Source organism: Balaenoptera borealis (assembly GCF_965194805.1).
Source record: "Balaenoptera borealis genome assembly, chromosome: 13".
Classification (NCBI taxonomy): domain Eukaryota; kingdom Metazoa; phylum Chordata; class Mammalia; order Artiodactyla; family Balaenopteridae; genus Balaenoptera; species Balaenoptera borealis.
In genome coordinates this window covers 43,913,538-43,939,598 of record NC_138870.1, presented here as the reverse complement: position 1 = coordinate 43,939,598, position 26,061 = coordinate 43,913,538, and the positions used below count along the sequence as shown (strand labels likewise).

General features: G+C 41.2%; 1 protein-coding gene across 3 annotated transcripts in view; it reads right to left on the bottom strand.

Moving 5' to 3' along the window:
• Positions 1-25,849, bottom strand: part of SCN8A (sodium voltage-gated channel alpha subunit 8) — a 122,122-nt gene extending 96,273 nt beyond the window's left edge. For all 3 annotated transcript variants that reach the window (XM_082350524.1, XM_082350523.1, XM_082350525.1), the window contains exon 1: positions 22,222-25,849. In XM_082350524.1, coding sequence (XP_082206650.1) covers positions 22,222-22,497 — 276 coding nt within the window. In that variant the 5' untranslated portion in view covers positions 22,498-25,849. The remainder of the gene's footprint in view (positions 1-22,221) is intronic.
• Between the last annotated feature and the right edge of the window lie 212 nt (positions 25,850-26,061).

Sequence of the window (26,061 nt, the reverse complement as noted above, 5' to 3'; positions counted from 1 at the left end):
CTACTGCAATGAGAAGCCCGTGTACCGCCACGAAGAGTAGCCCCCACTCGCCGCAACTAGAGAAAGCCCGCGCTCAGCAACGAAGACCCAACACAGTCAAAAATAAATTAAATAAATAAATGTTTTAAAAATTATAAAAAGAAAAAAAAAAGAAAGAAAACAACTCCATTTACAAGAGCATCCAAAAGAATAAAACACCTAGGAATAAATTTAACAAAAGAAGTATAAGACTTATACACTGAAAACTATAAAACATCATTAAAAGAAATTGAAAAAAAATGTAAATAAAAGGAAGGACATCTTGCACTCATGGACTGCAAGACTTAATATTGTTATGGTTCAATGCAATCTCTATCAAAATTTCAACTGCCTTTTTGGGCAGAAATTAACAAGCTGATCCTAAAATCTGTATAGAAATTTAAGGGAACCAAAATAGCCAAAACAATCTTGAAAAATAAGGACAAAGTTGAAGACTCACTTCTCCATTTCAAAGCTTACCACAAAGCTATAATAATCAAAACTGTGGTACTAACATAAAGATAGCCAAACACATCAGTAGGATAGAATTGAGAGTCCAGAAATAAACCCATACATCTATAGTCAATTGATTTTCGACAAGGGTGACAAGACAATTTAAAGGGGAAAGAGCAGTCTTCAATAAATGGTGCTGGGACAACTTGATAACCACATGCAAAAGAATGAATCTGAACCTCTATCTCACACCCGATATGAAAATTAACTCAAGATGGATCAAAGACCTAAATGTAAAGGCTAAAACTATAAAACTCACTGAAGAAAACATAGGTGTAAATCTTTATACCTTTCGATTAGGCAATGGTGTCATAGATGTGACACCTAAAGCACAAGCAACCAAGGAAAAAATAGATAAACTGGACTTCATCAAAATTCAAAACTTTTGTGCAGCAAATGACACTATTAAGAAAGTGAAAAGACAACCCAAAGGATGGGTGAAAATATTTGCAAATCATGTATCTAATAAGGGTTTAGCAGCCAGAATAGATTAAAAAAAAAAAAAAAAACAGCTACGACTCAACAGTAAAAAGACAAATAATCCAAGTTAAAAATGGGTAAGGATTTGAATAGACATTTCTACAAAGCAGATACACAAACAGCCAATAAGCACATGAAAAGATATTCAACATTATTAGTCATTAGGGAAATGCAAATAAAACCACAATGAGATACCTCTTTACATCCACTAGGATGGTAATAATTAAAAAAAAGAACAAGGAAAATAACAAATGCTGGCAAGAATATAAAGAAATTGGAACTCTATTACTGGCAGGAATGTAAAATTGTTAATCCACTTTGGAAAACAGTTGGCAGTTCCTCAAAAGTTAAACAATGAGTTACCACATGACCCAGCAATTCCACTCCTAGCTATATATCCAGGAGAACTAAAAACAGGTTCACACAAAAATGTATACATGGATGTTCATAAAAGCATTATTCAAAATACTGCAAAAGTGGAAACAACCCATCAACTGACAAACAGGTAAACAAAATATGGCACATATCCATATAACAGGATATTCTCCAGTCTTAAAAGGATTGAAATTCTGACATATGCTACAACATGGATGAACCTGGAAGACATTATGCTAAGTGAAATAAGCCAGACACAAAAGGACGAATGTTATGTGATTCCACTTATCTGAGGTATCTAGAATTAGCAAATTCATAGAGACAGAAAGTAGAATAGAGTTTATGAGGGGCCTCAGGCAGGAGGGATGGAGAGTTATTGTTTAATGGGCAAAGTTTCTGTTTGGGATGATAAAAAAATTTGTGGAAATGGATAGTGGCGATGGTTGTACAACACGGTGGATGTATTTAATACCACTGAACTGTGCACTTAAAAATGGTTAAAATGGTAAATTTTGTGTTATGTATAGTTTACCACAATAAAAATATATTGAGTCTTGAACGACATGGGTTTGAACTGCTCAGGTCCACCTGTACGTGGATTTTTTTCAATAGTAAATCCTACAGTACTACCCGATCCACAGTCGGCTGCAGAAGCACAGGTACAGAGGAACCGCAGACACTAAGGGACCACAGGTGTGGGGGACACTGCATGTTTGGAGGGCTGGCTATAAACTATACGTGGATTTTCGACTATGCTGAGGGTCCATGGCCTTAACCTCTGCATAGTTCAAAGGTCAACCGCACATGATTACCTGAAAAGTGCCCAGTAAGGTGTTATTGATACACTTTTTAAAATCAGTTTTATTCCAAGCCAAATAACAGAATTAAGAATAGTAATAGGGCTTCCCTGGTGGCGCAGTGGTTGAGAATCTGCCTGCCAATGCAGGGGACACGGGTTCGAGCCCTGGTCCGGGAAGATCCCACATGCCGCGGAGCAACTGGGCCCGTGAGCCACCACTACTGAGCCTGCGCGTCTGGAGCCTGTGCTCCGCAACAAGAGAGGCCGCGATAGTGAGAGGCCCGCGCACCGCGATGAAGAGCGGCCCCCGCTCGCCGCAACTAGAGAAAGCCCTCGCACAGAAACGAAGACCCAACACAGCCATAAATAAATAAATAAAATTAAAAAAAAAAAAAAAAAAAAAAAAAAGAATAGTAATAGCTAAAAGTGGTTCCCAACCCATTCTGAACTTCAGAAAGATTTAAGGAGCTTTTTGGAAAATAAGGACATCTGGGCCAAGAAAAAAAGAAAGAGAAGTTAAGTGTTTATACATGCTACAACATGGCCTTGCAAAATCTTGAAAAGAGTTCAGACACAAAAGGCCACATATTGTACGATTTCGTTCACATGAAATGTCCAGAATAGGCAAATCTTGATGGAAAGTTGGTTAGTGGCTGCCTAGGGCTGGATGGAGAGGGGATTAGGAACTCGCTGCAAATGGGTCTCTTTAGGGCGATGAAAATGTTCTGAAACTAGATAGTGGTACTGCCTGCAAACCTTGTCAACAAAAAGCCAATGAATTGTACACTTTAAAATGGTGGATTTTCTAGCTTGTGAACTGTATCTCAATGAAAACGAAACACCACAAAAACACACACGAAAATGAACCATGTAAGAAGTATAAGACATATAAAAAGGTCTAAAGAATGATACCACAAACATTTATGCACCCATCAGTTAGCCTAGGAAATAATGCCTTACCAATACTGCTCCTTTCTGCACTCCTTTCCAAATACACACTCTCCTTCCCACAGAGGTCAGTGATATTTTGAATTTGGTACTGAGGTCCCACTTTTTTGTGGTATATTTCCAGTTACTCTGAGCTCCCCCTTTTCTACACTCAGAGTTTGTGTCTTTCATTATTCTCCCAGTTCTTTTTGTACCCTCCCCTCCACCCTCCCCACCTACTCCTAGAACTAAGTTTCAAGCTCTTGGAGAGCAGGAACCAACCTCACTCATACTTCCTCCCACAGCTCCAATATAATGCTCAACCCAAGCACTCCCAATAAACGGTTGCTGGCAGATTTTTCAAAGTTCCTGTCCTCGCATCTTCTGCTCTTTCCTTTCCTAATCTGGCAGAGTCACACCAGTCTCTCCACAGTAGAAAAGCAGTGCTGGTACTGAGCCATATACATTCTGGAAATGCTCAATGCACCATCCCCAGTGTGAGAATGCACTGCAATAATATTCTTCCTGTACTAGAAGGGACTGGTTCCAGTGGGGTACGCTGCAGGGAAAGACTAATCCTAAAAGCAAGAGGAAGTAGTAGACTTGGGGTTAGGCTGAAAGAGGTCAAGGGCTGAGCTACGGCGCTTCCATATTTTGGCTTCCCAAAGAAACAATGAGCCCCGTACTTTCCCAAAACCCCCTCTCTGAAGTACTTGTACTCCTCTGTGTTTCTATAGCAACCCCCTCTCTGAAAATGCCAAGCCTTTTAAATAACCTCCTCATTCAACCTCATAATATTCCCATGAAGTATGTGTGAAGGAGGGATTATTATCCTCTATGCATTTCACAAAAGCTCAGGAGAGGGACACCACCTATCAAAGGTCAGGCAGCAAGGAGCAACATATTATTCCAAGTTTAGAGCCTCTTTACAGCTTCTATTGTGCCAGATTGAGAGGCAGTTCAATGGGAATATGGCAGAGAATGAACCTGGTGTGGGGGATGGAGTCTCCGGTGAATGAGAAATTTGAGCCCCTGGGGTACACTGCATAAAAGCCTCAGCGACAACGAAAGAAGCACTGGCCCGTGTCCCAGGATCTAAAACCACCAGGCTGGGCCTTTACAAAATCACCCACCTGCCTTAGAAGAAGATAGGCAACAGGGTTTTTAAAAGTTAACAAACTCTGCACCTTCCCAATTTCTCATCTTTTAGTTTGGTCATGATGGAAAGATAGGTCTAGAGGAACCACTGAGGGTGTTTCCTATCTCAGAATCAGGGCCTGCACAGCACCTGGCGTGGAGCAGATGCTCGATAAATGCCTGTTGCTTGGTGACTGAACAAATGCTTGTATGTCTGACGTGAGGGAAAAGGAGAAGAGGAAAAGGAAAAGGAAGACGTTAGGAAACTGAAGTTGTTAGGCCTTGGTTGAAGAAAAACTAGGCGGTAGCTAGGATTCTGAATGACTACAGTGCTGAGTTGGCAAGAAAGAGATTGATGATCCTGAGGGAAACTAGGTCTTTTTAGTGAATTTTAAAACGATGGTTTTGTAGGTATAAAGGCTTCCTTATGGACATTTTATGTGTGAAGTAGAAATTTCATAATTAATTTGGATACTGAATACTGCATACAGAATAGTTTATCATCACTCCTTTCTAAATATTTACATCCTCTATCTTTATCAAGTATAAAAACAGGAGATATTTTTTCTATTCAAAGAGAAATAAACATCTAGCTTACACTAAACCTCCGGAAATGAAGGTAAATCCTCCATACTTCAAGCAGCAAGTTGTATTACAATAAAACATACTTTATTGTTAAAATAATTAGATTTACATACGCTTAATTCATATGCAGTTTTTCAAAGTTCATCTTTTGCATAAAGCAAGATGCTGTTTGGACCAACACAAGTTCTCAAAGCTTAGGAATCTCCTTTTAACACTGGGGCTTGCAGTGCTTATCTGAGAGATAGAATAATATATATCAGGGGTCAGCAAACCTTTTTTGTAAAGGGTCAGATAGCAAATATTATAGGTTCCATGGGCCATACAGTCCCTGTCGCAACAACCTGCCATTGTAGTTGCAAAAGTAACCACAGACAATACGTCAACAAATAAGAGTGGCTGTGTTCAAATAAAACTTTATTTACAGAAAAGGAAATTTTAATTTCATGTAATTTTCACATATCACAAAATATTATTATGCTCTTGACTTTTCCCCAACCATTTAAAAATGTGAAAACCCTTCTTTTTTTTTTTTTTAGCCACACCATGAGGCTTGTGGGATCTTAGTTCCCCAACCAGGGATGGAACCTGTGCCCCCTGCAGTGGAAGCACGGAGTCCTAACCACTGGACCGCCAGGGAAGTCCCATGAAAACCCTTCTTAACTCATGGGCTGTACAAAAGCAAATGGTAGAGCTGATCTGAGCCAGGGGTCAAGGTTGGCTAATCCCTGTTATATACTAAAAGCAGTTCTGACCTAAACCAGACTGGTTGCTTAAGAATGATCTGATTAGCTTTTTTTTTTTTTTTAAAATAAATTTATTTATTTATTTATTTATTTATTTATGGCCGTGTTGGGTCTTCATTTCTGTGCGAGGGCTTTCTCCAGTTGCGGCAAGCGGGGGCCACTCTTCATCGTGGTGCGCGGGCCTCTCACTATCGCGGCCTCTCTTGTTGCGGAGCACAGGCTCCAGATGCGCAGGCTCAGTAATCGTGGCTCACGGGCCTAGTTGCTCCGCGGCATGTGGGATCTTCCCAGACCAGGGCTCGAACCTGTGTCCCCTGCATTGGCAGGCAGATTCTCAACCACTGCGCCACCAGGGAAGCCCCTGATTAGCTTTTTTTTAAAAAAAAAAAAAAAAAAGCAGATTCACAAGTCCCACCTCAGAGGTTCTGATAAACAAGCTGCAGAGGAATCTGTGCTCATCAGGATTTGAGAACTGCCACATCACCTGTCAGGTATTAAAACACATAGGTTGTCCTTCTTCACCTGCCTCTACCTGGCTGTATGGCCTGGGGGAGCCCCTGCAGCTCTCTGGATCTCATTTTCCTCATCTCTAACATGAGAGAGGGGGCTGCCTGATGGGCATGCCCAGGTCCTTTCCAGCTCTGACATCTGTGAGTCTACAATTTACAAAATACACAGAAGCATCCAATATTAAGTGCAACAAAGCAGCAAACCGTACTTTTGAGGAGAAAACCTACTATTATTCATTCCTTCACATTACACCTTGGTAGAACTCTCCTGAGTTATTTATTTTGCTCCTTCAACTGAAACTCTGTCAAGTCCATGGTCAACAGTGCTTAATACTATCCTGACAACTATACTTATGTGGGCAGGGGGCAGCATGGGGCAGAAGTGTACCAGACAGAACTGTACCACAGGCTGCTTTTTCCCTGCCCTATATCCCCTACTTATACCCCCTGTTCTTAGCAGAACAGTGACTATGGGAGAGAGAATGGATAGGGATGACTGGTGATGGGTTGACTTTTAAAAAAATATAAACAAAAGCATTTTAAAGTCATACACATGGCTGATTTAAATCTCAGTAATCATTGTTAAACTGCTGGCAAGATTCCAGAAAAGGAGATTTGTCCCTTATTCAATACCGTGCTCCAACACCAGATCCTTTAAAGCTCAGGAGGAATGGGAAGGACAGCAAGCTTTGGATTCTTACGAGAATATTTCTTAAGCAACAGTCACTTGGCACCCATGAAGTCCAATAATATTTTACCTAATCTGTCTTAAATTAGATCTTTGTGAAGTAAATGAGTTAAAAGGGAAATTGAAATTGAATTGTGGTTTATGGCCCAAGGGAAAATATCAGTTTATAACAACAGCCACTGAATGTGTGTGAGCACAATGCCCATTAGGAGTGGTGGAACAGCTCTTTACAAGTTACGGCATGGAGTATTAATAAATGTGTCATGCCGGCATAAGATGAGCCTTCTGAAAAGCGCAGGCTTTTCATTTCTAATTAGCAATGTGGGGCTTGGAGCACACGATGGAGGAGCTTTGCCATTGCTAACGCAGGGTAAGAGATATTCTCTTCAGTCTACAATAAGGGGCAGGAACATTGTGCAAGGCCAGGTACGAGCTCATTCATATTCATGCCAAACAAATCCTAGCACACTGCAAACACAGTACAATAAATGCACACAGTTACCAAAGTACCGCATGCAGTCAACTCATGAGCATTTCCCCACCCTCACCCCAGGACTGGATTAATGCTTTTAGCCATACAAAATCTATAAATTAAAGTAATAAAGGGTGGGTAAATATGAAAGGACATTACAGGGAAGAGTACTCAATGCAGGGGTGGAGTATATCACAGAACAGAAAGCCTCTTAGGGAAAGGTTTATTACCCAGCTCCTGGTTTGCTGTGGGACACAAGGTCCAGGAGAGCAGCTCTCCACCCAACCAAGTTCTCCCTCCCCTGAGAGGTCATCCTCTCAACTGGGGCAAAGGTAACCCGCAGGCATCTGATGACCTTCTGGCTATAATGAACACCTAGGGGCTCAGGGATTGAGCTAATCTACAAGGGGGCAGTTGGGAACAAATATCCTTTGGCTCCATCTGGCTGCAACTGTTATCGACACTGATTTATGACTATCTCCCAGGGTTTGGACCCTAGATCCTAACTGTTTTGACTTCTGGAATTGCCTGACCCTCTCATTTTTAGCTGACTTCTAGCCTTAAATTCTTGCCTGCTAAACCTAATATATATATATATACCTTTTTCTCCCAGACCTATGTACCTCTTCTGAACCAGGCAACTAGCTAATTTGACTTATAGTAGTTCTCAGCTCTTCCCTGCCTAACTATAAATTCTTAATTCTGGTACCTTCTAAGGGGGCAAATTCTCTCTGCCTATTGGTTTCAGAGTGTGCATGCACAGAGAAGTACTCTTCTACCCAATAATAATACAAATATAGCTGATCTGAAAAACAGCTGTAACAGTGTTAAGAGCAGTAGCCAGCTGTCCACTAATCAATGGCTACAGTTTTTGGCATTCGCTTCTAAGTAACTATACAGCCAATACAGCAGGCAACAAATAAATGTCCTTTCAAATTTTCCCTGTTTTAATATAGAAAAACTTAATGCTAAATCTAAACAGATTCTACCTCAGACTAGGAAGCTGTTCAGAAATAAATGACCTGCACTGTCAAAATGACTACACCCTGTTGAAAAGGAGTCCTGATGCCTTTCTTAATGCTAATCTGCTCAGTGGGTCCCTCAAGTAAAATTACAATTATAGTCCCAATGTGTCCCAGGAAAGGCTCCAGCAAAGGCACAACTGGCCTGAATTTCCAGAGTACCTGTGCCCTGGTACCCAGCTTAGAAATACTGAACTAAAAAGCAGGACATCAGGACACAGGCAATTTTTATTTTCATTTAGGCTTATACTTCTGTTTGAACTATATATTTAGAGCCCTAATCTTCCAAGTCTCTATTCCACTACACTGAGGAGTGAGCAAGAGAGACCTCTAAATCCCATATTTATATTCCTTTTATTCATTAATAATTGTATCTATGAGTCTATTTGAAGAAATAATAACATTTAGCAGGTATTAAGCAGGTACTATGCGGCAGGCACCCTACTGAGATGCCTTATACAATACCTGTCTCACAGCAACCACTTGATGAGGTAGGTACATTTTATAGATGATGAAATTGTAGCAAGACCACAAAGTTGTTCAGTGGTAAAACTTAGAACGGAACCAAGGCAGTCTAACTCCAAAGCCTATTCCTTTTTTCTTAATAAATTTATTTATTTTTTTTATCTTATTTTTGACTGCGTCGGGTCTTCGTTGCTGCGCACAGCCTTCCTCTAGTTGCGGCGAGCGGGGGCTACTCTTCGTTGCGGTGCGCGGGCTTCTCATTGCGGTGGCTTCTCTTGTTGCGGAGCACAGGCTCTAGGCGCACAGGCTTCAGTAGTTGTGGCTACTAGAACGTAGGCTCAGTAGCTGTGGCGCACAGGCTCAGTTGCTCCGCTGCATGTGGGATCTTTCCAGACCAGGGCTCGAACCCATGTTCCCTGCGTGTTCCGCAGTGGCGGATTCTTAACCACTGTGCCACCAGGGAAGCCTCAAAGCCTACACTTAATTATCACACAATACTGCAATTTTTAAAAAACTTCAAAACTACTTATCAAATCTAACTCCTCACTTTACAGATAAGAAAGCAAGCACAGGGCGCTCTGCCCAAGCTGAGACCACAGAGGTGGGAACAGGAATAGAAGGGTTCCTCAGAGGCCAGGTTTCCTGGCTTCCAGTCCCGAACTCTTTTCAGCACACCAGGTCATCGGGTCCAAACCTCAGACCAATGAAGAAATCTTTTTTACTTAATACCTTTAACTCTGGCAAAAAGAAAAGCCCTTGCACCTGCCACAGAGTTCACAGAAGCTATTTATGGTATTTTCCCAAGTTAAGCTCGACGCAGATAAGGCTAGCACCCCGTCTGTCTGTGGCTTTGCTGTTTCCCACTGCTTCTGCATACACTTCCTCATCTGGTTTGACCTTGTAACCCCATGCCCTCCAACCCACATTTGGAGCAGCTGACACCCGCTTCCTGCCCACATCCTGGTCACAGGAAGCCATACCTGGCAGAACAGCAGCTGCTTCAGCTCTGAAACGGCATGCTGCTGCTCCCCAAGGCAGGGCGGCTCTGAACCTCCTACACGGCCACCCCTCCTCGCTGTCCTTCAATGAGTTTGCTTTTGATCTCCTTCCCCCTTACGCTCTTGGGGGTACCCAGCCTGCAGCTGCTCTAGGGTAAAGCAAAAGGCAGGTTTATTATGTAAAGCATGTTAATGCCTCTCTTCACTGTACTCATATTCTAGAATTTATTCTCACTCTCCTTTCTCGTAGAATGCAGCAAAGTAGAGTGGTTTAGAGGCTTTGAGGCCACAAAGACCTGGATTCAAGGCCCAGCTCCATTGCTTACTAGCTGTCATGATTTTAGGCAACTAACTTAGGTTGCCAAGGCTAAGTTTTCTTATTGATAAAAATAGTGATAACGATTGATAGTACCTACTTTATCAGATTATGAGGATTAAGTGAAAATTCACAAAAAGTCCTTACTACAGTGCCTGGCACAGAATAAGGACTCAACAAGTGCGATTATGATAATGCTGTTGCTATCACACAGATCGCTGCTGCTCCGTGGCACCACAGGTGGGGTAGCAGGAGGGGACTAAGGGGTAATATTCAAGTTATTTAGTATTCACACACTTGACATAAACCAGTAAGACACTTGTGCATAAGCTAGACCAAGAGTCCAAAGTCACTAGGACCAAAGTCACCGTACAGCTGCACTGGCTCAAAATGGGCCCCAGAGGTTATTTCAGACCTGAGAACTCTGGAAGCAGGAGAAAAAACAAAAACAAAAAAAACTGCTGAATGCACACAGTGGGATCCAACCTGCCTCTCTCCTTTATCTCCCTTCTTACCAAACCAAGCCCCATGCTCCAGTCACAATGAAACTCATGGTTTTAAACACTTCAACGTTTTGCATGTCTCTCTGTCTTTTCATGTACTGTTCTTTATACCCAAACTACTCTTTCTTCTCTTTAACAGATGAAATGTTTTTTAACCATACTTTAATACTTCAAGGTACAGCTCAAATATCACCTCCTCTCCATTCAGCTCTCTCAAACAGAATTATCCTTCCTTCCTGTGTGTTCCCACAACACTTCTGTTAGAGCACTTAGCATAGTATTGTCATTCTGTTTATACATCAGTAACTCTCACTGGACCCTGAGATCCTTAAAGGCAGGGGTATATCTCCAACTACTGTGACTGTCTTAGCTTAGCAAGCAGAAGATGTAATATGATGCCCATCTGGTACAAGGTAGACAGTTCGTACATATTTGTTGACTGTATGAATGAATCTCTAAGTCATGAGGCAATGATGCAGCTAAAATCAACTAACTTATAACTATATCCAACTTTATGCTAGGTGTCTAATCGACCTTTTCCACTCTTTAGCTCATCCACCCATGAAAATTCATTAATTTTAGTTCGAAAAGTCTTCTCATCTTTTCTGTATCTTAGATACCATGCTGAAGATATGATATGAAACAAATGGACTAAAAAAACCCATACTATATTCATATTGAGGCAGTGCAAAATGACAGAAATTATCTAAAAATGATAGTAAAAAACAAAACCCAAAAATCATCCTGCAATATACTCTATAGAGACAGCGTGATATGGCAGAAAGACCATGAGTATTAAATTCACATATCCCGGGAACTGAAACCTGGCTCTACCACACACTAGGTGAGGGAATTTCAGCAGCAAATTAACATTTCTGAGCCACAATTTTTTCTTACTTGTAAAAATGTGCAACATTCACTGATAGCTCCCTAAGTGATCCTCAAGGACTGTAGAAAATTGGAGAGTCAATGATGATACCTAGAATTTGGGTGGTATCATCAACTAAAGTAGCAGATGAAATAAGTAGGTTTGAGGGGAGAAAATGAGTTCAATTTTGAATACACTGAGTTACCTATGGGAAGTCCAGATAGAGATGCCTGGCAAGACACTGAATATTTAAGGAGTGCTCTAGGCTGGAGATACAGATTCAAGAGTAGTGAGAGAATGGATGAGATCAGCCAGGGAGAATTTGCCAAATGAGAGGAACACAGGCCAAGGGCTGAACCCATGGGAATGTCAACACTTAAAGGAAAGGTGGAAGAAATGAAGGAAAGAGAAGGAACGCTCCGAGATGTAAAGAGAATTAGGCCAAGGAAGTGAAGAACTGCAAGAATCAGGGAGTAATAAACAGTGTCAAATACAGCAGAGAGGTTCAGTGAGATAAGAACTGAAAAAATGTCCATTAGATCTGGCAATTTGAGATCCTGGAGGATCTTATATTGAGAATGCCAGTAGAGCAGGGAGGATGCAGAGTCAGGCTGCAAGGATGGAGGAGTGGGTGGGAGATGTGTAGGTGGTGAGGGTGAGCAACGGCTACTCTTTAAAAGCTTCAATGGCATGAGAAGAGAGATTATACCTGTTGGAGATATGGGGTCAAGTGTGGGTTCATTAAGATGCGAGAGGCTTTTAGTATGTTTATAGGGTGAAGGGAAGAACCACTGTGAAAGGGAAAGATAGAAAGTACAGAAGAGAGAGGGGATGACTGAGAGAGTGAAGTGCTAGAGAAGGTTGGGAAGCATGGACGGGCTCAAAGGCACAGGGAGAGGGATTGACATTGAGCAGCAGATGGGTTGGGTACCTTATCCTCTCAAATGGGAGGAATATTTTATTCAAATTTCATTCCATAGGCCAAACTTTGTAGACTCAAAGTGTCTGGAACAGGAGTGCCTCTTCAGAGCAGGTATCAAAAATTTTGCTAGAATCAGTTGACAGAAAATGCCATATAATGGGGAAATCCTAATCTTGAATTGTGTCAAATAGGGTTATATATAAAGAATTTACAACTCATGTGAATTTGGAATCAATCAGTAAGAGAAGCATTCCCTGTATAATGACATCACAGTCTTACTCTCTTTTCCTAAGAAGGGATTTAAAATATGGCTAATTATAGTGAGAAGATGATCAATATCACTGTAATCTTGAGAATCCTCCAACATTTATATGGTCATTATTAAATATCCCATTCAACAGGTTAATTCTTTTTTTTAAAAAATAAATTTATTTATTTATTTTAAATTTTTGGCTGCGTTGGGTCTTTGTTGCTGCACGTGGGCTTTCTCTAGTTGCGGTGAGCGGGGGCTACTCTTCGTTGCGGTGCATGGGCTTCTCATTGCAGTGGCTTCTCTTGTTGCAGAGCACAGGCTCTAGGCATGCAGGCTTCAGTAGTTGTGGCACACGGGCTCAGTAGCTATGGCACACAGGCTTAGTTGCTCCGCGGCATGTGGGATCCTCCTGGACCAGGGCTCGAACCCGTGTCCCCTGCATTGTCAGGCGGATTCTTAACCACTGTGCCACCAGGGAATTCCCCAACAGGTTAATTCTTGATAGAATAAAAAGATTTCATAAACTACACCCTGGAGAAACCATCAGAGATTAATTCCTAAAATTACCAGTCAGCGTAATGTTATGGCTCAGGTGATTAGCTAATAATACACACACAAGAATTCAGGTAAAAGTTGTCTCTTATAAGCTATGTGGCTCAGAACCTTGGAACTGCAAATTAGGACTTGTACAAGGACTAGAGAAGACCTGAGGTTCTTTTCTGGGGAAAATGCTAGGTTTATCTACAGGTGCCCCTGTAGCTCACACTAATGTTGAAATGTATTGAACTCCTGCCTATGTAAAAATCTAAGATTGGCAAACTCAGTGGAGTGACAATACTGGCTTTTAAACAGCTCAGAATATCTGTGGTATGGGTCCTTTTAAAGATTATAATTTAGTACTTGCTAAAAGCGTATTTAAGACACTGAATGTTTAAGAGAGCATGTAGCCTTTGACTCTCCTGCATTCTCTAAGTTTGGGTCTCTATACCAAGTTAGAGCACCACAATCTTTAAGGTACCTGGACTATATTAAATTCATTAATGTACCTATTGTTATCTGTAATAACTTTATTTCTTTACTTGTCTATTATCTGTCTCCCCAACAAAAACTAACTTCCAGGGCTTCCCTGGTGGTGCAGTGGTTGAGAATCTGCCTACCAATGCAGGGGACACGAGTTCGAGCCCTGGTCTGGGAAGATCTCACATGCCGTGGAGCAACTAGGCCCGTGAGCCACAATTACTGAGCCTGCGCGTCTGGAGCCTGTGCTCCGCAACAAGAGAGGCCGCGATAGTGAGAGGCCCGCGCACCGTGATGAAGAGTGGCCCCCGGGCTTCCCTGGTGGCGCAGTGGTTGAGAATCTGCCTGCCAATGCAGGGGACGCGGGTTCGAGCCCTGGTCTGGGAAGATCCCACATGCCACGGAGCAACTCGGCCCGTGAGCCACAATTACTGAGCCTGCGCGTCTGGAGCCTGTGCTCGGCAACGAGAGGCCGCGATAGTGAGAGGCCCGCGCACCGCGATGAAGAGTGGTCCCCGCTTGCCACAACTAGAGAAAGCCCTCGCACAGAAACGAAGACCCAACACAGCCATACCATACATACATACATACATAAATAAAAAGAATGTAAGCAGACAAGAATAGCATTAAAAAATAAAAAATAATTAAAAAAAAAAAAAAAAAAAAAAAAAAAAAAAAAGAGTGGCCCCCACTTGCCGCAACTAGAGAAAGCCCTCGCACAGAAACGAAGACCCAACACAGCCATAAATCAATCAATCAATCAATCAATCAATCAATCCAAAAGTTAAAAAAAAAAAAAAAACTAACTTCCAGGAGTAGTATATAGAGCTTGCCTGCTTTGTTCCCAAGGGTATGGAACAGAACGTGGGTATAAAGAAAACACTCAATAACAATTGATCAAATTATCAAATGAAGGACTGAATGCTCAGCTCTCTCCTTAAGCTTCTACAATCAATCACAAATTCCTATCAATTTATCTCTACATCACTTCTGACTTCACCTATTCCCCTTACTTTTCACTTCCACCACCACAGTTCAGACCCTCACTACTTCATAGCCGGTCGCTCTGTCCCAGTTCTCTTTCCCTCTGGTTTATCCTACACATCACTGCCACATTCACCTCCTCAAAACACAACTTTGATCACATATCCTCACTCCCATTCAAAAGTCTTCAGTAGGGCTTCCCTGGTGGCGCAGTGGTTAAGAATCCGCCTGCCAATGCAGGGGACACGGGTTCGAGCCCTGGTCCGGGAAGATCCCACATGCCGCAGAGCAACTAAGCCCGTGCACCACAACTACTGAGCCTGCACGCTAGAGCCCATGAGCCACAGCTACTGAAGCCCGCGTGCCTACAGCCTGTGCTCCGCAACAAGAGAAGCCATCGCAATGAGAAGCCCGCACACTGCAATGAAGAGTAGCCCCCGCTCGCCACAACTAGAGAAAAGCCTGCGCACAACAACGAAGACCCAACGCAGCCAAAAATAAATAAATAAATAAATTTATTAAAAAAAAAAAAAAAAGGCTTCAGTAGTTTTCTATTGCTTACCAAGTGAAGACCAGACTTCTCAGTCTAACACTGTAAGTCCTCCATGACTTGGCTCCAGCACTCCCTTCTGAGACTTATCACCCAACTCCCCAGATTCCAATCAAATTAGACGATTTAGCTTTCTCGTACATTGTCCTATGCCCTTGTTTCTGAGCCTTTGTTTATATTGTTCTTTCTGCCTAGAATGTTTCAGTCTATCCCTCTTTTCTAAAATCCAAATATTATGCCTACTATGAAGTAATAAGGCCCTTTCTGAGGCCCCCTCGTCAAAAGTGATACCACCCTACACACTACCATGTTATAAGCTATGTAAGGGTCAAAAATGGACTTTATTAATCTGTGTTTCCCCCAAAAGAGCCCAATACCCACAAGGTCTCACACATAGGAAGTACTCAAGAAGTATCTGTTGAATAAATAGATCATATTTTATATGAGACAACCCAAACTGGTATATACCCCACGTCAGCTTCTCTCATTTCCTTTATAGTCGGTTAATACAGGGAGGGTAACACAACTCCCACAGACGAGAAAGAAGCAAAACATTTAATAAAGGTAGACATGACAGAACAACTTAGAATATTCAGGAAATAACATCCTTTGTATAATAAAGACTTGATACCCATAAATCAAGAAGGGCACTAGGTAGAGGCTATTACCTAATGATCTTTGATAAAGTCCCTGATAATTCTAAGGTTCTACAAGAGGAGAGTTAAGACTGGTGGCACTTACCAACTAGTAATTCAGCCATCCGAAAATCCCCTAAAATGTCAGGAAACCCATTTCTTGATCTAATTCCTCAGCCCCTAAAGGAAACTAATTCTTCAGGAAAGGAAAAGATATATTGATAATCAGTCTTTTTCCCCCTAGAGTTCCATTCATTTTGGTAGATGGGAAAACTTTTCATTAGGAAAAAAAAAATCATAATGTCACCTTTCATGTTCAAAGCACTTAGAAAACTACATAGTGTTTCCACAGGCATTATCTCATAAGATTGACTCATTCATTCAACAAATATGGATTGAACACTTACTATAGGGCACGCACTGCTCCAGCTAATGAGCATACAAGAGAATGAACAATAAACAAATAAATATATGCTAGGTGTATAATGGAGAAAAATGAAGGAGGGCTAGCACAATAGGCTGTTTTGTTTTGTATAGTGTAGGCAAGATATAATCTTCACAACAACACTGTAGAATAGGTGGGATATTAGCTATTAGCATAATCTTAATTTTCTATACGAGGGAGACTGAGATGCTGAATGGTTAAGTGACATGCCCAAGGTCATCTAGAATTAGGTGGAAATGGGATCAGAAATAAGGTTTTCCAACTCCTGGTCTATTGCTAAGGCTATAAAAGAGGAATCTGATTTAAGATTGTTTAATTAAATTCCTTTTCCTCTAGATAATGATACTTGGAGAATGGAAAAGAACCCCATACCACGCACTTCCTTAACCCACCACCCTGAGAATGGCCTTCCTCCCATTCGCTCACAAGCATTTGCCTCAATTTGATTTGGTGAATAAAACAATGGAAACATTTTGTTTTTTTATACTGTTGCAAAACGGTTTTTTTAAACAAAATAAAACCTCTAGTCTTAAAACATCTAGTTTTCACTCAAAACAGAAAGCAGCATCTAGGCCTATCGTGCAACAACAGGCAATTCAACACTTCATTAGCAATACTTCAAATCACACCTAATGAACATAAACTCTCCTTTAACAGCCTGTCTCCACTCTGCACACCTGTTGAAAGTGTGTGAAACTAGATTCAGCAAGGATTTTCTGCCAGGAGCTCATGGGCATGCATGCATGCATGCAGCGCCTGTGTGTGTGTGTGTGTGTGTGTGTGTGTGTGTGTGTGTGTGTGTGTGTGACTTAAGAGTTCTTCATTTGAGGAAGCTGATGGCATTAATATTAGGGAGGTAAGGAAAAAACTGTAAACATTGCTGGGAACAGGGTGCCCTGCCATACCTAACCTGAGTTACAACTAAAACCCACTTCTTAGGGCTGGGATCTTAATGTATTATAGAAATTCAGGAGGAGGAATCCGTTCCAATGTAAACCATCAAGTTAGGCTATAAGGAAGAAGAGGCCTCATGGCTATAGGCCTAGACAAATGGGTAGAGTGTCGAAAGGTGAAGTTAAAGGATAGAGTACATTCCAGAAGAAGGGGATGGAGACCAGAAGGCAGGCGACACCAGGGAAACAGAATAGTTTGCAACAGCTAAAACATAATATGTGATAGGCATAACATGTGAAATACAATTAGAAAGATATAGACATAAGCGCAACTCTTACTTTGCATATATTGTAGATAAGGAAATTTGAAGCCCAGAGAATTTAAGTGATTTGGCCAAGGGCAGACAAGAGGCAATGGTAGAACTAAAATGAGGTTTTTCTATTCCCAGTTAGGTGCTCTTTTCACTATATCATTCTGCTGGTAGGCTGGGGGGTTGGTGGGGGCTAAGAAATAATCTTCCTTTAAAAAGCAAAAATATGTGAAGAGGTTAAGTAAATTCCCTCCAAATTACATGTCCAGCTGAACAGTGGTAGCAGTACTGATACTGAGCCCATGTCTCTGGAACAAGTTGTCTAGGCTGCTAGACTACTCAGAGCTCCTTCACTTGAGAAGGTAAAATACTGGAGCTAACACAAATGCCATCCTTTCCCCCAGAAGCACTGCATTTCTTAGGACCCATCCTAAGAAGGGTTATTAAACCACAGGCATTATCAGGGATGTGAATGAAAAAGCAGGTTTTTTTCTCTCTCCGTATCCACATGCCTCACTTCAGAAGAACTGAGCCAACCGAGGCTGAGGATCAATCAATGAAAAATTAGAAAAGTGGAAAACTAGAAATATGTTGTAACAAACTGAGAGTTAGGAGGTGTTCGCAAATACTTTTGACAAAGCATTTCACTTTATTAAATTTATAAAATGAGGAGGCTGAACTAGATGATGTCTAAGGCTACCATATTCTAATTTTCTTTGATTCTAGCTTGACTCCAATTTGCAGCAAAAGACAGACATGAAAACTTGAAGGTAAAATGAACTTTGGGAAACCATATGTAATTTTTTAATGCAATAGGTATGTGCCCAATTTAAAGGAACATAATCAATCCTGTAATTTGGATTTTTGTTTATAGGGCTTTCTTATGAGAGGGCATATCCACTGAACAAAAAGGACACCAATACCAATTATTGGTTTTAAGAAACAGGAAAAAGGGTAGGAGCCAACTCTGAAGGCCTTCTTTCAACTTAATCCACTGACTTTCTTGCTGCCCCACTTAAGACAGTTCTTAGGACTAAACACGGCCATTTAAAATTCAACAAGTTGTTATTAAGCATTGGAGAGTATATTTTGTAGTAAAGATAGAAAGACACTTTGAGCAATAGAGAAGAAGTCCTTGATTTGATTTTCCAAAAAGCAGGCGGAAGGGGAGAAATGAACCAAGAATTTACCCTGATAAAACTTAAGATTCCATAGTATGAAAGAAGGGAAAACAAATAACAAAATTAAGACTTCAATTGGCTTAAGAAAATAGTAGAAAGAAAACCAAGAGCAAAGGCCTTCAGGACAGTTCAAGTTCCTAAAATACCTATTTGTTTTTGCTTGTACATATACAGTATAAAGAAACTCTGGAAGATACTACTAACAATGGTTACCTGTGGCAGAGAGGCAGGAAGTGGGCTGATGAGAGAGAGGTGTAAAGGGGAGACTTTTTACTCAATATCTTTTTTACTGAATACCTTTTCTTGAATTTTTAACCATGTAAATATATTACCTATTTTAAAAATTAAATAAATTAAAAAGTTTAAATGTCCTGGAAATTCAATTATTTTCAGGTGACACTCGAAAAACAAGAAAGTCAAAGAATGGAGACGTTCGAACAAAGTACCAAGAGGCAAGGAAAATGTTGTAGCACTGGGCGTTCTGAGACAATCCAAAGAGAGGATGATCTGGATTGTTCTGGGAACCATCTGGGAAAGTCAGGTGAAATGCAATGTGGACACCACCAAGAAGCTTACGAGAGCTCAAACCAGCACCAGCTGGTACAATGGTGTCTTGAAAATGTGATACACATGTTTTATGACCCTGTGTCCCTGGACAGTGTGAAATCCGCAATGGGATGAAACCAGAACTTTACTAACAGAGAACTAGTTTTCTTTTACCCTCTAAAATAAAGAGAGAAGGAAATGAGAAACCAGTTTCTATGAGAGTCACAAAAATGATCAATCAGGTAGAAAACGAGACCTATGAGGAAAAAATAAAGAAACCCACTTGTACCATTAAGCAAAGAAAAGAAATTCTACTTTGCAAGTATTATTTAAGGCAGCCCTTGAAAAACAAATGGAAGGGAATGTCCTCTTAAAGTCCTTTCTACTCTCAGGATATTTCGATATGTGGGTTGATTCCCAGCGTGCTTCCTTGTAGGGGAGACCTCGCTAATTTGGCCCAGTGAAAGGCCTAGTTAGTAAGACGTATTAGTAATGCCAATGAATATATGCAAGTGAACTTGAACAAGCACATTATTTTTAATCAATTGAAAAACCTTTATTTAAAAATACAAATAATACCTTGAAGTGCTACTAATGTTCTTTCTTGTCATAGGTGTTCGTTTGCTTTTAATAATCATTAAGCTAAGCATTTATGTTTTATGAATTTTTCTGCATGGTGGTATATTTCAGTTTTTTTTTTAAAAAAAGGAATTTAAAGAATACAATTAAAGTTATCCTTTCCACAAACTATTTACCCTTGTGGTGAGGCCAAAGGCTGAAGTCAGATTTTCTATCATGAAGAGCCAGTCCCCTATTGGAGTGCCGTCAACATCTGGCCTACCCAAAAAAGAGTACCCATTAGGGCCAGAGACCACTCTCTTTGGATCCTCACTCCCGAGCTAGGAGCACTGAAATCTAAGGCATTGGGAATGGAAAGAGGCTGTCTATAAGGCAAGAACCAGGGAAAAAGGCATGCAAAGGAAAACTAGGCTCTGACAATGAATAGCTCTCTACATTTTTCATATATTAGTCAGGTTTAACAAAAGGAAGTTTAATTTGCATCTGAGTTAGAAAAACAAATAGTTCAAATAAAAGCAAAGAGGTTTCAGGCACCTGAAAGGCCAGAGTCCAAAGGGCTTTACCTATCTGCTTATTGCCATAAGAGTATTTTCTGAAAAAGTTATACCAGTTGGCCAAACTTATCTAAAAAGGCACGACCTAAACTCTGTGTTTTGTTATTTCTTTTTACCTCTACTAAGACTAAGGATGCAAGGGTAGGAAAGAGAAGGGAAATATATCTTAAAATATTTCAAAATTTTACAATCAATGAAATATTTTTTTTAAAAACAGCACAAGATTCCATGTTCCCTTATTCACTAACCCAGAAAGTTAAAACCTTGTCTCCTTCCTCACCCACCTACCCCCATTCAGCAAAGGCCCAGATTAAATAGTTAGATTTTTAAAAAAAGGATAAGTAAGTAAGGAAATCAATGACAGTTTATGGAAACTTACTTAGCCCCAGAATTTGACATTTGAAAAAGTCCTTAGAAGTCTCGTCCAACTTCTCAATTTCTACATGAGAAATCTAGGCCCAGAGAGGTGAAATGACTTGCTAAAGGACATGAACTAGTTTTGAGAAGATTTTTTTCTTTATCTACTACTTTCTTTTCCCATGAACTATTTGTGGTAGCTTGAAAAATACACATACTAAAGAAGGAAACTATAAATAATAAACATGGTGAATTATGGTAGAGTGGGGATTTCTTACTTCTAGTCTACTTTTCTTTATATCATATCATGTTTTGTTCCTTAAACATTCTAAATTTCCCAGTGGAAGTTACAGGCTACTGATTCTACTTTTTCCTATTACGTAGCTGTTCTGAGCTGCAACAGAAGCACATGGGTAAAGGGCCATTTTATGTAGACAACCTCTTAACTAGTTTTGCCATTCAGACCTAAGATGCCTCCACAACTATAGCTAAATCAAGAGATCTGTTCACCTCAAGTCTTACTTCTGTCCCATTATTAAGACAAACAAACAGAAATTTCTTCCATTACTGAAAGACTAAAAGGCAATTTAGTTAACGGCAGTTTATAAGACAGTTTTGTTAATAAAGGTAGTTCAGTTAAGCTTTATATTTGTAAATATATAATTACACAAAGCCTTTTCACCCTTCATCTGGAAACACCTATGGATTTAATTCTTTAAATGACATCTGTCAAATGGGGGATCCCTAAAATGGTATCTGATGTCAGTCTTCAGTATTCAATGGCTAATTACTTGGCCATTGGATTAACTGGGGGCTCTGCTTCTTTACGTGTTGCCGAGTTTCAAAAGATAATCGTGAGAAAGAAATCCAAGGTTTGGTCAAACATTTGTTAGGGAAATCTGAAACTCTTGGCGAAATGAAGATTAGTATTTCTCTCACTCATGCTTCTTACTAGCAGGAATAACAGAATTGACTCTATGTAAGAATCAGTGCTCACTGAACCCAGACAACTGTGTAACAAGGCTACAGACCTGGTCTCCTCATTGGCCCAGTTTGGTTTACTCTATTCTATTCCTGTCCCCAAAGGCTACGACCTAATGTCACAAAGGGGGCTAGGTAAGCAGACAAAGCCATCATCTCCATTATATTAACAACAGGCTCCGTTGATGCTGCAATAATAACATCGTCTTTATATTTAAAGATAGAATTCTGAATGGGTGAGCAAGAGTCTACAGGGCTGTGCCATCTCTCACTATGCCATCTTTCTTGTACTCTATTAAACAGTCCCATTTCACGTATGTCTCCCCCCCCTTTTTTTCATCAATCTTTTTCTACTGTCAAATTAGAAAAAGGAGCCAAAAACAGAAGTCTTATTAACAGACTGAAAAGTACCAAGACCCATAAATGACCCTTAGCAGCAATTAAACCAAAGAAAGAATCGCCGTAAACTGGAACGGAAACAAAAGGCTAACTACTTATCCAAACTCGGGCAAAGACACAGCTCTTTCTCCCCATCTCCCCTCCGCCTGTTAGGAAAGGGGCATTTGAAGCTGCTGCTCCTCCTCCTCCAACTCACTTTCTGCGTCAAATAGTACGGGTCAAAGTCCTCCAGGGGAACCGCAACCAGGCCTTGGGGGATGTCCCCATAGATGAAAGGCAAACTCTTCCCCGCTTCCAGGTCACTGTTTGGCTTGGGCTTGCTGTCCTCGTCATCTTCCCGATGACTGCTATCGGCCTTTGGCGGTTTCTTGAGCTTGCTCTCGGCAATGCGCCTCTCAATGTTGGCCAGTGACTCAGGGGTGAAAGGCTTGAAACTATCAGGGCCTGGTGGTGCGAGCAGCCGCGCTGCCATCTTCTCATCCTGCAGCAGCTTCGTTAGTTATGCTGCGTCCAGGACAGGTCAGCTCTGGAAGAAACGGCAACACAGACAGCATTAATCCATCGCTGCTCTAAAAAGAGGCCAGACCAAACCATCTCACCCTCAACCTTTATTCACAACCTTCGCAACATAGAGTTGCTTCCATGGACATGGTTATTTTTCTCTTCAGAAAGTCTGTGGCATGGATGGACGAGGCAATGTCCATAACCACCCCTCAGGGGAATGAGCAGCCAAGGAGATCAAAACATGGGAGTCTCCTGAATTGCTAGTTTTTATTATTGACTTAGATGCAGCTCACAGTTAGTAACCACATACAGCTACAAAGATACATTCCATACCCTCTACGCTTAGTGAAATGAGTCAGACAAAGACAAATACTGTATGATATCACTTACATGTGGAATCTAAAAAATACAGCAAAAACTAGTGAATATAACAAAAAAGAAGCAGACACAGATATAGAGAACAAACTAGTGGTTACCAGTGGGGAAAGGGAAGGAGGAGAGGGGCAATAAAGGGATTAAGAGGTACAAACTATTAGGTATAAAATAGGCTACACGGATATATTGTACAACATGGGGAATATAGCCAGTACTTTATAACAACTATAAATGGAATATAACCTTTAAAAATTGTGAATCACTATATCGTACACCTGTAACTTATATAATATTGTATAGCAACTATACTTCAAGAAAAATAAAGTGATTTTCTTATAGACAACATTAAAAATATATATATTCCATACCCTCGAGTAATTTCTATTCTAAATGAATAAGGTATGTTTAACATGACCGAGAGGCACCTATTAGCTTTGGAATCCTTATATGCTCAAGTCGTCTTCCTTTCCTAGAACTCTGCTCCCTAAAGAAACACTCTTTTTCCAAGGACAACACAAGGGTAAACTGTCACTCTTTTCAAATTTCAGTTTCTGAAAACACTAAACCCTTCAAAACTTTGGAGGCACAAAAATATAGATAGAAATGCTTCCATTTGCTTTGGCTCTTCTGTTTCAAGTTCTTCTTCAATTCACCAAGGTTTGTAAAATCCATCCGGTATAAAAGTCCAGAAGTACCTGCTCTGATGACCAAGCTCATGCCACAGACAAACACAAAGCGCTTTTCTTCATGGAGAGGGCAGATATTGCTCTACGTACCTCCCACTCAGCAACAGGAAAAGCAAATGGGAGAGGAATCTTAGAGACCTTCCTCTGATGCACCAGCCCTGCAGCACTGCAGGGTGAACGACAGCAGAAAGGCCCCTGAGCGGGGCTCACGCCAGAAGGACAGGAAGTGAGAACTGAATCACAAACCAAATCCCTTTCTAAACAGAGGAACTGAAGTAGTGCCATACTAGAGCCAAAGACTTCTAAGCATGGTATTTGAAAAGCCCATTTTCATTTATGTTTATACAGAGTCCTAGGTTATTGAAATACACACCTTGGAACAGGGGGCTCCCTAATGTCAAAGCAATGTGAGTCTCCCCAGGAAAGCTTTAGGGCTTCACTGGCAGTTCATCTGGTGCTCGTGGTGCTGCTTCTTCCTTTTGTTTTATGAGCTTCACAAGGACAATCTGGGAAATTTTTTTAAAGGCTAAAAACAGTTCTTTCCCTCCTACTTAGCCCTCAGGGTCCACTCCAAGGCAAGTATCCATAAAACTTGAGGCTCCTTAAGAGACCAGTAGTAGAGTTAACTCTAAGTAATTTGGGAGTGAAATACCCAAGGGCTCTTTTCATAAATACACCCGCAGAGAGCCCAGATTTTTCCAGTGGTGGTGTCGGCTGCGAAAGGCAGTGTGTGGTATCCACATGGGCTGATCAGCTCACTTGGTTACAGCCTGGCACTGACGAGGCCAGAACCACAAGTCAGCTCCAAGCTGCACGCACACAAAACACCATTCCTCAGACCATGGGGTCGAAGAAATCCTTTTCATGTATGAGGCATGAAATTCTAGAGCTGCGAGGGATTTTATAGATCCAGTCCATTTCATTTTAAGAATTAGGAAACTTGGAGTCTGAAGAGATGAGGCAACGTACCCAAGGTCACAGGGCCAGGAAAAAACACACAAAGAGCTCTGACTCCCCCAACTCATACTTCTTTTATTCTGACAAATATCAGTTACCCCTCTGCCTGTCCTAGCCTGACTCCCACTACTCCCCAACGGGAACAGTCTGGTTCAAGTAAATCGCACGCAAATGCCAATGGTTTTACTGATCTAAGACTTTACTCCCATTGTTTCCCCCAAACCTAAAATTCCTTTCCTCTTATCAGTCCCTGAATTGCCTCCCATAAATCCCTACTCCTCCGAAGAATCTTCCCATCAGCTCCAGCCCTTACTAATTATTTTCCCCTTGTGAACTCCTACAGCTTTATCGTGATCTCTTAGCTAGCATTTATCACATACTTGCTATGTTTCAGGTACTGTTCCAAGCACCTTGCTTGTATTAATTCATTTAACCTCCAGAACAACCTATGAGGTAGACATTATTATTATCCCCTTTTAACAGATGAGGAAAAAGAGGCACAGAGTCCTAACGGAGCTTGGCCAAAGTTACACAGCTAGAAAATGGCAAAGTCAGGGTTCAAGACATCTTATTCACACTTGCCTTGGCTCTCAGTCATTGTCCAACTGCACCACATAAATCCCTAGGGGCATGAGTGGTGCCTTAAACTTCTTTTGTATTCTTCTCACAGAGAATACGATTATGCCTGGAACCCATAATTGGTCCAAGTACTTGGGACTCCTTGGTTCCCACAGCCACACTCATCCTCAACCCTGGGTCACCCTCTGGGTCACCCTACTTAGAGGACAGAGAATACTGCAAGAGGAAGTCACTGCAGATGCTGACAAATTCTTGTAACCTGACTGTACACACCTGGGCTCTTCATAGGTAAAGCCATCCTAGGCTAAGTCCTCTGCCTTTGTCTCTGCCTTTGTTTCCTCCTGCCTTCTCCAAGACCAGGTTCCCTCAAAGATCATGGGTCTCCATCACATTCTCAATCTTTACTTTTCCCCTCCTACTTCTGTATTTTCTCCCTTTACATCTTCATCCCCCCCCACACCCACTCTCTCTTCATTTGGCTTAAGCGATCCTGGTTCTCTTCTGGTATCCTGGTTCTATCCTGGTTCTTCCCCTACCACCTTTTTCTTCTCTTAAGGGCTGGTTTTCTGCAATCTCTCTGCATCACTCCTTCTTTTAGGGATCTCATCTACTCAAAATAATCTGTATGTGGGTGATTTTCAGATTTCTGTCACAGCCCTGATTGCTCTTCTGAGCCCCACAACTGCCTGTCACCACTTCACAATTAAAGCATTTAAAACCACTCATCTTTTTACTTCCAAGACGGAGTCCTCCACTTGGCTTTCTTAATCCTGTGATCGGGACCATCGTTTTTCCAGCCATCTAGCGTGGACCTTCAGTCACCTTTGCCCTGTCATCCTTTGCTGTCCTTGCCCAACCAGTCACCAGCCTCACTAATTCTTCTTCCTTCAGAGTTTCCATTTTCAACCTAATTCAGGTCCTACTGCAATAGTCTC